At 41.7% G+C, this 13,036-nt stretch overlaps 1 protein-coding gene across 7 annotated transcripts in view; it reads right to left on the reverse strand.

Annotated features, from left to right (window-relative positions):
- Nucleotides 1-201: 201 nt before the first annotated feature.
- The window catches only part of LOC124112300 (electroneutral sodium bicarbonate exchanger 1-like), a 57,240-nt gene continuing 44,405 nt past the window's right edge, over nucleotides 202-13,036 (reverse strand). For 6 of the 7 annotated variants that reach the window (XM_048381739.1, XM_048381744.1, XM_048381740.1 and 3 more), the window contains 10 exons: nucleotides 12,415-13,003; nucleotides 11,916-12,029; nucleotides 11,243-11,407; nucleotides 10,120-10,298; nucleotides 9,060-9,132; nucleotides 8,471-8,539; nucleotides 7,501-7,677; nucleotides 6,342-6,482; nucleotides 5,692-5,879; nucleotides 202-1,797 (listed from right to left, as the gene is read on the reverse strand). In XM_048381739.1, coding sequence (XP_048237696.1) covers nucleotides 1,683-1,797; nucleotides 5,692-5,879; nucleotides 6,342-6,482; nucleotides 7,501-7,677; nucleotides 8,471-8,539; nucleotides 9,060-9,132; nucleotides 10,120-10,298; nucleotides 11,243-11,407; nucleotides 11,916-12,029; nucleotides 12,415-13,003 — 1,810 coding nt within the window. In that variant the 3' untranslated portion in view covers nucleotides 202-1,682. The remainder of the gene's footprint in view (nucleotides 1,798-5,691; nucleotides 5,880-6,341; nucleotides 6,483-7,500; nucleotides 7,678-8,470; nucleotides 8,540-9,059; nucleotides 9,133-10,119; nucleotides 10,299-11,242; nucleotides 11,408-11,915; nucleotides 12,030-12,414; nucleotides 13,004-13,036) is intronic. The other variant, XM_048381745.1, reaches the window with a different exon arrangement.

Genomic DNA, 13,036 nt, shown 5'->3' on the forward strand with positions numbered 1-13,036 from the left:
AAGCTGACAGCCGCGATATATCTGGAAGACTGTTAAAAGCGGCGTTAAACCAAACTCACTCACTCACTACCATTACTCAATATTCAGGAATTTATAGTCCGGACATGCGTTTATCCAGACGATTACATGGGAAAACGTACTGTCCGGTAAATTGGGGGTTCACTATTTGATAACGAATAAACTTGAAACAGAAGCATGAAATAGTTTGTCATGACTTTATTAACCAAAATATATACAACTTTTAGAGTCCGGGTAACACATTGCAATCTTTGGTAAATATATATTTCGGGATCTGATATTAATCTAACACCCTGATGATTTCGCTGTACAGTGTGATACCATGTGCTGTGATAGTACAGTGAAATCCATACCGTGTACTGTGATAGTACAGTGAAATCCGTACAACAGTATGTGAAATCCATCCAGTTAGACATGACATTCCAACCAAACCTGCCGCTAACAGATGATCAATGAAATTGACATAGCTGACATATGAATTCTGTGTATGTAGCACTTGACTACTGTACAGTTGAAATTGGATGTGTGTACACATTTAAAACCTGGTATCCATACTTGTCATGTGAAATCCCGAAGCTGGTATGTAAACTCTGCACAGCGCCATGTGATGTCATGCCTGATAGGTGAAATCCATACATCTAACATGTGAAATTCATACAATTACTTAATAGCATATAGATAAACAGACATTGTTATATTTACATTTTGTACTACCGACATCACTGTATGAACACTGTCTAGGATTAATTTCCGTTAAACCAACTTAATTGAAACATTTTAACGAAAGAATTAAATCTAAACATGCACATTCAAAAGATATTGCTGTGGTTGTCCAATTTTGTTTTACGCTTTTGATTTGTCAGCAAAATGTTTCTGTGTGATTAGAATATAATCCAAAGGATCATTTCGTTACAAAATAACAACGATACTATGTACACGTGTGTTGGAATTGAGAAGACATAAATGCTCTCCTTGCCTACAGTTTCTAAATATATAATCTGGCCTTAATCATACAATAGATTAACCACCGTCAAATCAATCGCAATAAAATACACGAGGCCGATTTCAGCATCACAATAAGAAAGTAAACACATCTCATATCTTGCATTGTTGTGAAAGGCACCTTGGTACGTTATGGTGTTGAAATGTACATTCACTGAGGCGGGTGACAGCTGTCAATCAAAGGGTATTTTAACGAATATGTACATTGTGGGAAAGGACATAATTCCTGCACGTTTTAACTCTTACACTGAATTATTTATGTTGCATAGCCCAACAATTAGTGAAAATGTGACCAAAGGGTTTGTCTCTATGGTCATTTGAAAATATTCCTACGCATTGAACAACTCGACTGGAAAATGGACATATATAATTCATGTTAACGCATCTACTCAACCGATCAGGTTAATAAGCACACATACTGCCTGTTCTGGGCAATGCCTATTTTCTTTCGTCTAAAAATCTATTCCTTTCAACGAAATCAGTTGTAACGTTCATAAGTGCACTTAAATATGATTTCTGAGAAAATATGACAACCTTTTCGTCGGGTCAAAAGGTCACTGAATTAACCCTAGCGAGTTTGACCAATGGAAGACACGCAGTGAAAGATTATTGAGGCCCTCTTTGGGTTATTTTTTAGCCTTCCTTGAAGTTGGTGTGGATGTTCATATCTTGCTTTCTCTTTCTTTCGCCTCCTCTTCGTCTCCCATATAGAAATTAGGTTTACTGGCGTCCGAATGTCCATTTCGTCCATTCTTCTCAGACTTTCTGCGCTTTGACCTGAAAATTATACGTCATATACGTCAAGCGCGTCGAATATATGAAAGTACAATGAGCATTTCAACATTTCTACACGGAACTGCCCAAATACATGTTCATTATGCGTAACATCTAAATATTCTACAGTAAACATTTTAGTTCGTTATATCCGTCAGTTCGTTATAAGGGTGTTCGTTATAAATGTAGTTTAATGTATACAACAAATGGACGGGACCAAAAATTAGCTTCGGTATATCCGTCAAATCGTTATAAGCGTGTTCGTTACAAACATAGTTTACTGTACTTCAGTTTAGTTGTACTGTGGGCCATTTGGCCTTTACTACTGAATAACATATGTCTGTACATAATCTACCCTGCTGCGGTAAGTATGTATCACTATGAAAACAAGAAACATTTATGGATAACAACGTGCTTGTTTGTAACGGGTTCTTGTTTACGTCTTGTCCCATCATTCACCATGATACGTCGTTACCGGGGGCACGGGTGGCCCAGTCGTCTCAGGCGCCGCGATTCGCTGTGCAGAGTTGCGTCCCTTGGACACGCCAGAAACCTATGATTGTTCGAATCTCGGTTCGCCCCGATTATGTTTCTAGGTTTGTCAGCACCATACCCGTGCGCGTGGGTTTCACCGAAGTGGTAAACGTCTGAGACCTGCACCACTTCGGCCTTTCCTCCCACATGAAGCTGACACACCGCGATATAACTGTAATACTGTTAAAAGCGGCGTTAAACCCAACTCACTCACTTACTCTCTGATACGCCGTTACCAACAATAAAGACGTTGTTATCTATAGAATGTTTCATGTCATGTTCTTAAGTCCTGTATGTCTATCACAGACAGTATGTATCAATCCAAATAATAATGCAACAGTGAAACCCGTATAAACTGGACGGTTACATTCCCAATGAGATCGTCCAGATTAACAAAGTCAGTAACGGATGCACGACGTTCATTATGGAAACAATTGTCGTGTCTTTGAAAGACTCGAAGTATTATTAAAATATTTTCTTAACATAATGCTTCAAACAAATATATGCATAAATAAACATGCACTGTGCAAGCAATAAACGACAACATTAGTTTAAATATACATGATTGTAAACCCGTGAAGATCCGGGGTAGAATAGGTCTTCAGAAACCCATGCTCGCCGTAGAGGCGACTAACGGTATCGGGAAGTCAGGCTCGCTGACCTGGTTGATACTTATCATCGTATCCCAATTGCGTGGAACGATGCTCATGACATCAATCACTGGATTGTCTGGTCCAGACTCGATTATTGACCCACCGCCGTCATATAGCTGAGTGCGGCGTTAAACAACAAACAAACAAACAAACAAACAAATACATGATTGTAATGTCTAATTCTTCAAGTGGCTCGCTCGTCAGATGCACCAGTCGGGATCGAGAACCAGATGGGAGGTATACAATGCACAGACGCTTGCCCGTTACTCAACACCGGATCCATCACTGATTACAGGAAGACAATGGGCCACACATCTAACTATATTCCAAGAATCATCCAAACGGAACAAGACCTATCTAACATCGCTGCAGAAGATTCGGATGTTTCAAACAGAATTAATTTACTCAATAAAAGTGGAACCATCAAACTACGTCGACTTATCCGGGTTTATCACACCCTCTCTGCCACACCCTCATCAGTTCCCTTCGCAATTCGGTTGTCATTTGGAATCTTGAAACCCATCTTAACACCGTATACTGAAGGGTACCTGGGTACGGTTCTGTATACAAGAGAGTGCCCAGCTAATACACGCATAGGCACTCGCGCTTCAAGCATACCGCCTTACTGAAAACCTATATAACCTTAAACATGATTTCCAAACACACCTGGGTAATCCGCAAATGCTATACCTTTCTGAACATGATCAACAAAACAAAACTGTTCTATTAATATTACAGATCTTTATGTGTAGATGAAACATTTTTCAACAATTTTAAGTGTCAAGCACACTTTCCATAAACTTTAGGAAACGGATTACAATACCTCTTGCAGACGTACTTGTACATGTAGTTGAAAAAGAGATTCTTAAAATCATTGCAATTTATCAGCGTTTCTTAGGCCTAGTTGTTCACATAGTGCTGAAAATTCGATCCACAAAATAGGCGGTATTTTGAGTATACAATCGAGGGATTTCACATATAAAACAACCAAGATAATAAGACTGAGTTTTCCGAAGTTGCGAAGGGTGATATTTTCACTGCAGTGAACATAACACTTGATATTTCACTGCAGTGAACATGACACTTGATATTTCACTGCAGTTAACATAACATTCGTGACGAAACTAGTGCCACACAAGAGTTACCTTCCCTTAATTTGTCCCTCCTTTTTCGTAAGTGTCTTGCCAGTACACAAACTGTTGACGTCCTTTTGACGTTAGTTCCACATTGACAAGGCAAAACAATGACAGATGGTCATTTGTGGAGTTAATATCACTTCTTGCCGTTCGTTATTCTCTCAAAAATGTTTCGTTATCAACTGTACATTTCTCATTTAAGTCGTCAAACGATACTATTCGTTTCGCACAGCGCCATTTTTGTTCCTTGACTAGCGTGTATTCTTTCGCTTCCAACAGCGGTCTCCTAGTTTTCAAGAATATTTTTAGTTAAAGTTGATTTCGTATATAATCATATCTAAATGTATGATAAAGAATGTTTGTGACCCTAAATATTTTTAGATACTTTCGTTTATATTGTTTAGGATTTTTCAAACACGAAACTACTTTTTAAGTCTAAACTAATGAAGCCAACATTTGTTTTTCAGAATAAATGATAGGAGTGACTTTTTTTATTCTTAACAAAGGATATGCAAAACAGGCAACATATTCAGTTCAATAGTTGCAAAATATATGATGCATAATGCAGTCAACAGAAAAACCCAATTGAAGCATGCCATGCGTAAAAGCTAACGACAAGGATACATTACTTTCGGCAAATATCTAATCATGTTTAAGCGCAAAGATTGCCGAAGGCAAAACTCCTCGAAGCGGAGGACGCCGAGGAGGCTTGAAGCGGAAGAGGCATACTTAGCGTAGCGGAGGTATTTCTATTTATTTAACCCACGTCAGGCGACTGTCGATGGGAAAAAGCTTGACATCATTGACTAAGAGCAGTGATCTTTGCACAGATCTAAATAAAGTTAAGATCGAGATTTACACAAAGATGTCCACATCACTGAGATGGAATTGCGGAGAGTTGGATTTGTTGAGGGTGGGAGCAGAGGCAGTAGCTGACATTTCACATATTTAATAAAACCACCCTGGTTATAGGGGTGAGAACTTACTTCTAGGGGAAGGGCGTAGGGTTAAGGCAGGGGTGGTAAGGATTGGCGTGAGTGAGTATAGTTTTACGCCGCTTTTTATGAACATTCCAGCAATATCACGGTGGGTGACACCAGAAATGGGATTCACACATTGTACCCATGTGAGGAATCGAACCCGAGCCTTCGGCGTGACGAGCGATCGCTTTAACCATAAGGCTACCCCACCATCCGGTAGGATTGAAAATGAGAGATAATAAATATAGACACCAAGCCAAATAAACTACCAATTCAACAAAGGAATTGCATGTTTTAAATACGATTCTGGACATGGTCGTCTTAAGAAGGATTTCGTCAATCAAGGGACTGGACAATAAAACGTGCGAGAGGGACGTCGAAAGGCCAAGCTAATGAAGATACAGACCACACGAACACAGGGAGGTAAACAACCCAAACCAATAAGAAATACAAAGATACATTGTACTCCCACAGACGTATCTACTCTACACAAGCATGCAGGATAGTGAAGGCACCGTCGGGAAAGCAGGACATTCCACAAGGTTGCACAAGCAAGAGGTTGAACCAAACCGTCACCGAGGGCAATCTGATTACCTCCCCTGGTCATCACTATCCCGTTTCATCTTGAGCCAGATAGCCGTCTTGGACATCTCTTCTGAGATATTTACCCTGTCAGTGTCAGTGGAGAATCGCCTGGTCTTTGGGGAGAACTTTTCTCCCAGGTTTGTCTGGTGGTACTTCACCTCCATCATCTTGTCGTCGTAGTCGTTCTGTAGGAGGTCCTGAAAACACAGAGGGAAAAGGTTAAACTTTTATGCAGTGGGTGTGTGAATGATGATGAACGTTGCATTGTTGCAGTTATATTCCTTATTGACATTGACTGAAAGTAAAAACAAGTAGTAGGGTAGCAAGCACTAAGATCGGATTTTAATGAGATTGATGCCAGACAACCCAGTTGATCTTCCGAATTAAATCAAAACAGGTTGGCCATTGTCCGGAAGAAGCATGGCATAAACACCAATAATGAGATAATTCACTCTTTGGGAAACACAGCTAGGTCTTTTGTGACGTTAACAAGTTGGCATCTGTGTCTGTTTAAGATACATCGGTTTAAACTTACGCCTTATCGTCTATGTATTAATATGTTTATATTTCAGGCTAGACAACTCATCTGCGATCGGTAGCCAAGGAAAGATAACTCATCTACGTTAGACTGATACTGAGAGTCAAGGGAGGCAACTCACCTCAGCCTCTTCTAGAGCCTTCTTCTTGGCATCTTCCTTCGCCTTCTTGTTGGCCTCGGGCATAATGTCGTCTAACCATTTCAGTTCGTGCTGGGTAAAGATGTAGTCCATCCCCTTACGTACGAAACAGGTGCCTAAAACCTAGAAGTTAATAGAGTATCAGTTAACTCAGTCCAACACTAGTCTTGTTAAACATAGCTGACAAATAAATAGGTAAAATAATAGGTATCCAAATTCAGCCTCTTATATGACTGTGATGAGGTTACTCCACAAACAAGTCTTCCAGGATGCAAACGGAAAGTTACGAAACTGCTGGGTAAAAGAACATTTAAAAACTTGATTTGTCCCCAAAATTACAAACGTTATCTAAACGTTACAAAGTTGAAAACAGTCACCGAAATACTGCAAACGTAAGGTCCAAAACACAGCCTATGACACACGTATCAAATACATCACCATCAAATAACCATTTCTTGTTTGTTTCTTGTTTTTAGCTACCACCCAACATGGGAGTTTACTTTCGTTAGCCCGGCAGTTTGGTGCAGTTCAAGACCGTGTATTGCCGTAATTTCCGGCCACTATTGTCTTTATTACCTCGGCGGCGAAACTTAGGGTTGAGATCCGATGGTTGTTTCAAAATAAATACGAGGTAAGGTGACCACGGATGATCACAACTGTGTACCCGAGGGTTCGTTCAGCATGTATCGATAGGCTGAAATAAGTGACATTCATATTTCTTGCGATGTCGTGCAGTGATTCGAACCGAGTGCGAAATCTTGAATAAGGATCAAGATGGCGGGTGTCACTCCTTGACTATATGGATAGAGGGGTTCGATCTTTTTTCTAAGGAATATTCTATGCTATACATGCTATCATCGGGTTCCTGTGCCTGATACCTAGTCCATTTAGTCGCCTGTTACGTGTATATAGGTTGCTTTGGAACAGTTCCGACTATGAATCCCCACCGGCAATGTATGTTATAGGAATCGCGAGGTCTGTAGGTCCACATTTGAAAAAGATCCATGGACATGTCCGGTAGTCGTGATGCTAATACCGAGTTGTGGAAGGACGTCCTTGGCCAAATGCGAGTGAACTAAAAGTTCTCAGACAACAGTTGCCGGTGTGAAGTTTAACTGCGCCATGAGACTGTCATACTGACCATTATAGGGAAAATGATTGAGACGGACTTGATGGTCTTGATGACCCAGAGGACGGCAAGACAGAAGGCTTGGATTAAGGTGAACAAATGAACCCTCTTTGTAGGTACGTGACGCAGGTATGTGAAATCTGGTTGGTATTTCTTGGGCATGAAGACCAGCAATAGACGGTCGATGAACTGAAAAAGAAGAACAGTCCATCAGAATCAGTTGGAAATGATGAAATGAAACTCGCAGCCTTCATAACCAATATCATGAGAAAGGATGCCCTAGGAACATTAATTTCCTTGATTGTGAGAACACCAAAGGTTAAAGAACACCTTCAAGTGAAATTATGCGTGTAAAGAGTGAGTGAGTTAGGTTTAACGCCACTTTTAACAGTATTCCAGTTATATCGCAGCGTGTGATGCAGGTCTCAGACGTTTACCACTTCGGTGAAACCCACGGGCACGGGTATGGTGCTGACAAACCTAGAAACATATTCGGGGCGAACCTGGATTCGAACCCACAATCATAGGTTTCTGGCGTGCCCAAGGGACGCAACTCTGCACAGCGAATCGCGGCGCCTGAGACGACTGGGCCACCAGTGCCCCCATGTGTGTAAAGAAGTAAATAAACTAGCGGAAGCAAAACCCTAATTAAACTTGTGCAGAACTTACATTCGCAGGACTTTAAGCCTTGTTAAGCTAGTCACTGTGCGTTGCCCCGTGATTGAACCTGACTCTATCCACAGCCCTTTGATTAAAGCAGTGCTTTATACATACGCTTCTATGATGTAACTCGTCCTTTTGCGAAACGCGCCATCATGCCAACCGGCATAAAAACAGCCCCTGTCTGTAACATCTCACTTGGTTATTAATCTTGGTCATTAAGCGCAACCAAATGATATAACCAGTTAATGTACGTAGCCTCACCCCCAGGTAAAACTGCCATTTATTTGAACTGGCACAGATGGATATAAGGCCTACTCACCTGCATACCCTTGAGGGCAGCCACTCCCATGTACAGGAAAACACCGTACAACACAGGCATGGGGATAAACTGCAATAACAAACAAAAAACTGCGTAAAGATATTTGCGTCAAGTAATCTTTCTTTCTTGTAAAAGTACTAACAAAATCCAAAATTGAGGAGCTATATTTTCAAAACCATTAACATTGATTCGACTGCTAGTGACATGGTTTTACGCTGCTTTTAGCAATATTCCAGCAATATCATGGCGGGGGCACCATAAATGGGCTTCACATTGTACCCATGTCAGGATTCGAACACCGGTCTTCGGCGTGACGAGCGAACGCTTTAACCACTAGGCTACTCGACGTACCCCCAAAAAACTGTAAAACACAACTAGTGATGTACAGTTGCGAGATGAAGAGTGAATAAGTGAGTGAGTATGGTTTTACGCCGCTTTTAGCAATATTCCAGCAATATCACGGCGGGGGACACCAGAAATGGGCTTCACACATTGTACCCATGTCGGGAATCGAACCCGGGTCTTCGGCGTGACGAGCGAACGCTTTAACCACTAGGCTACCCGACCGCCCCGCGAGATGAAGACTTACCTTTAGAACTTTGGTGAAGAGGACGGAGAGACCACTGAGGATACCGACCATCAAAGCCGTAACTCGCTGCTCCCTGAAATCCGAATCAATTTGTGTTAACCAAATCATACATGACTAAATCGAAGGAAATAACCTCTCCCTGAAATCCGAATCAACTTGTGTTAACCTAATCATACATGACTAAATCGAAGGAAATAACCTCTCCCTGAAATCCGAATCAACTTGTGTTAACCAAATCATACATGTCTAAATCGAAGGAAATAACCTCTCCCTGAAATCCGAATCAACTTGTGTTAACCAAATCATACATGTCTAAATCGAAGGAAATAACCTCTCCCTGAAATCCGAATCAACTTGTGTTAACCAAATCATATATGACTAAATCGAAGGAAATAACCTCTCCCTGAAATCCGAATCAACTTGTGTTAACCAAATTCTACATGAATAAATCGAAGGAAGTAACCATTGCCGTAGGTAATTGTAACCTAATATCCATTGTGGGTGAGTGAGTGAGTAGGGTTTAAAGCCGGCTAGCAGTATTCCAACTGTGACTCCAGTTATTGGCTTCACACAATGTACACATGTGGAGAATCGAACTCGAGGCTTCGGAGTGACGAGCAAACACTTTAACTCCCCTCATATAAGTGACGGGACATGCTAGCACATACGTTTTTTTGCTCAATGAATCTTAATATAAATCCTTAGACATAAACCGTTATCATCTAAAAGATGCTCATATATGTTTATGTCTTTCATAAACAAATCGGTTGATTGTTATAAAGATTTTGATTGCACTCACTGTGTGGAAGCGATTTCCGTGATTGTTGAAGTGAATGTTTTGTGAATGATAGTGATGTACATAGACAATGTTAAAATTAAAAAAGGAGGTGAAGATTAGAAAGTGGTTAACGAACCGGGTTCCATTCCTCACATGGGGAATTGAAGGTATATAGGCTGGAATATTGCTGTAAGTGGCGTAAAGTCAAACTCACTCTATCACTGTGCCTGACTATGTTAAAGTCCCCTCTCAAAACCTATATACTGAGTACATGACACGCACCTGCATCCAAGGAAAGTTGGTTTTTCGCCGGGGGCAGTGCACTCGGACTCCTTCTTGAGACTCATAACGTGGGCGAGGGCAGAGACGGTGGCAGCAACGTACCACGGCAGGCCCAGCAGCGAACACAAGGCGATGCAGACAGCCACCACGAACATATCCAGATGGTACCCACTTCCTTTCTGTAATAATAATAATAATAATAAAAATAATAATAAACACAGTATCTTAAGCGACAATATGGAATGGCTGAATCCTTTTTATTACTGTCTTCGCCATGCTTGTAGTTTTGACACAGAGGTCAATCCATGGTACGACCCAGAGTATGTAGAGGGCGACATAGAAAATGGAAAAGGCCCGTATACAGCCTCAGACCTATCCAGGCCAACAAACCGGATCTTGTCCTTTTTGATAAATCAAATGAAATCATTTATATCATTGAATTTTCTGTCCCTTGTGACACTAATGTGATTAACAAGATTGAGGAAAAACATGGCAAATATGCGGACCTCGCTTTCGAAATGTCACGCTTGCATCCCAAGTGCCAAGTTGTCCGACTCCCAATTAATCTCGGTGTCTTAGGTTTGGTACCTCCCAATCTGTTGACTGACATTAGGAGAGTACCCGGGTTTGCTACCAGGAATACATCCCTTCTGACAATCTGGGTAATGCAGAAGGCTGCATTGTTGGGGAGTCTTCACATTTTCCGAAAGGTTCTGGGTGGGTTTGACTAGTCCCATTCGCTGTCTGGGCTGCGTGTAGAGGGGGGCAAGGGCCCCGAGCTGATGATGAGCCTAATTACCCTGACTGTGCCAGCATAACCCAAACCCTCTTTGCTGCAATTTTTATTTTAATCTGTACATCATAATAATAATAATAATAATAATAATAATAATAATAATAATAATAATAATAATTTGTAACCCAATATCTTCTTCCAATTAAATCATACATAAACATCATCTTATAACACAACTTTGGATACCCCATGAGTGCCATTTTGAACACAGTGAGAAGGTCGACATATATACAAGGGGGCATTACTCCGCACTAATGACTCATTCATCCGGTTCAATTTCAATGTGAACGGTAACATCCGGATAAACAAGATTTCCCTTCAGCTAACCTTTAGTTTGTTCTCCTTCCTGTTGACGATAACGGCGGTGATCTGCTGATCCATGAAGACAAGGATGGTGGCGAGGAGAGCTGGCACGACGGCAGCAATGGTCATCCACCAAGGGTTCTTGTCACTCCAGGGGTTGACGAACCATCCTCGGTCACCACGTGTAGGCTATAGATAAGTTGCAGTGACAAAGTCACGTTAGAGTTCGCGTGATCAGGGATATTTACATAATTGAAATATGAAAATGTTTATCAAAATGATGCTATCCGTGAGATCCGAGTTAGAAAAGGTCTTCAGCAACCCATGCTTGTCGTAAGAGGCGACTATGCCTGTCATAAGAGGCGACTAACAGATCGTATCCCAATTGCGTAGACCGATGCTCATGATATCAATCACTGGATTATCTGGTCCACACTCTATTATTTAGAGACCGCCGTCAATAGCTGGAATAGCTTTGTGCGGCGTTAAACAATCAACAAACATTAAAAGTTAAAGCATAGCAGAACGATCTAAGGTCCAGGTAACCTCTTACTGGCGTCACAGATGCGTTTTGTTTCAAATCATTGAGTAACGTTGTCAGCGATTTATGTACCACACTGCACTACTCTGATACCCACAAACAGGTTGGTACCCGATATCTCACGGACCTGTGTATAAAAGATATATAGTAGCATACCTGGAACTTTTCTGGGACTTCCAGTTTTGGAGTGTGTATCCCTATAGCTGCGTCAATCCCAACCATGAGCAGGATAGCGATCAGCACAGCAAAGTCAGCGCATGATTGCCGGACCTGCAGATGATAGTAGAACAATCGTAGTACAATCGGTTGGATACTTGCAGTAACGGTAGCATGGTTCCCAGATCCACTTCTTCTTGATTCGACTCATAGATTCGCATCGATTAAATATTTGGCTTTCAAGGACCATAAGTCTGCTCTTTAGTTTAACTACTGTGGTAATCGGCTAAGATCTACATCACTTTGGGCTTTTCACAAACATTCATCTTACACACTAAGACATAACTGTAATATTGTGGCTTTGAAATTAACAGGCTCTCGTAGATGTGCACATCCATGTGAAAACAAGTTATTTGGCGGGGAGATGGTATAAAGACGTAAAGAAGCGCAACAAAGAAACAATAATATTGGGTCTGGTAATTGGAAGAATGCTACTTACAAATGTGGGAAAGAAGCTGCTGTTCTTGAAGCCGGTGAGGGATGAAGCGACGACGAAGGTCCCGAGGAACAGCAGAACGGACAGGAAGAAGACATCACCGACATAATGAGGTGTATCACACCCCTCGCCTATCAATTCACCGCCAAACTTGGTGCACTCCTCGTGGGTGACAGTGGTCCAGTTGACGACCATGTCCATCGTGCCATTCAAGGAGGAGTTCAGGACTTCCATGCCATCCGCGATGTTGTAGGCGGTGACGGGGATGGCCGTGGAGGAGGCCAAGTCACCAAACGTCGTGTTCCATAGTGTTCCATTGTCGCTGGTGCTGTTGGGTGGGAAACACTCACAGTCATAGATGAGCTCCATGTCCGGCCTTGTATTGACTGGGGCCTTTTTCAGGATGCCAACCAGCTTCTTGAAGGCCTCAGCGATGAAGATGACGGCGATCAGACACGCAAAGCTCTCCTCTGTGAACCGAGTGATGTATCGAACCAGGGCGCTGAGGTCAAATGCTACGATCAGAAGCAATATGAATGCCGTCCAAAGCCCAATCCAGCAACGTAGTGGTAAGAAATCCAGGTGGTTGTCGCTAGAAAACAACAAAAGAATGTGTATTGGTAAG

The sequence above is a fragment of the Haliotis rufescens genome, unplaced genomic scaffold, assembly GCF_023055435.1.
Source record: "Haliotis rufescens isolate VD_foot unplaced genomic scaffold, xgHalRufe1.0.p SCAF_4, whole genome shotgun sequence".
Classification (NCBI taxonomy): domain Eukaryota; kingdom Metazoa; phylum Mollusca; class Gastropoda; order Lepetellida; family Haliotidae; genus Haliotis; species Haliotis rufescens.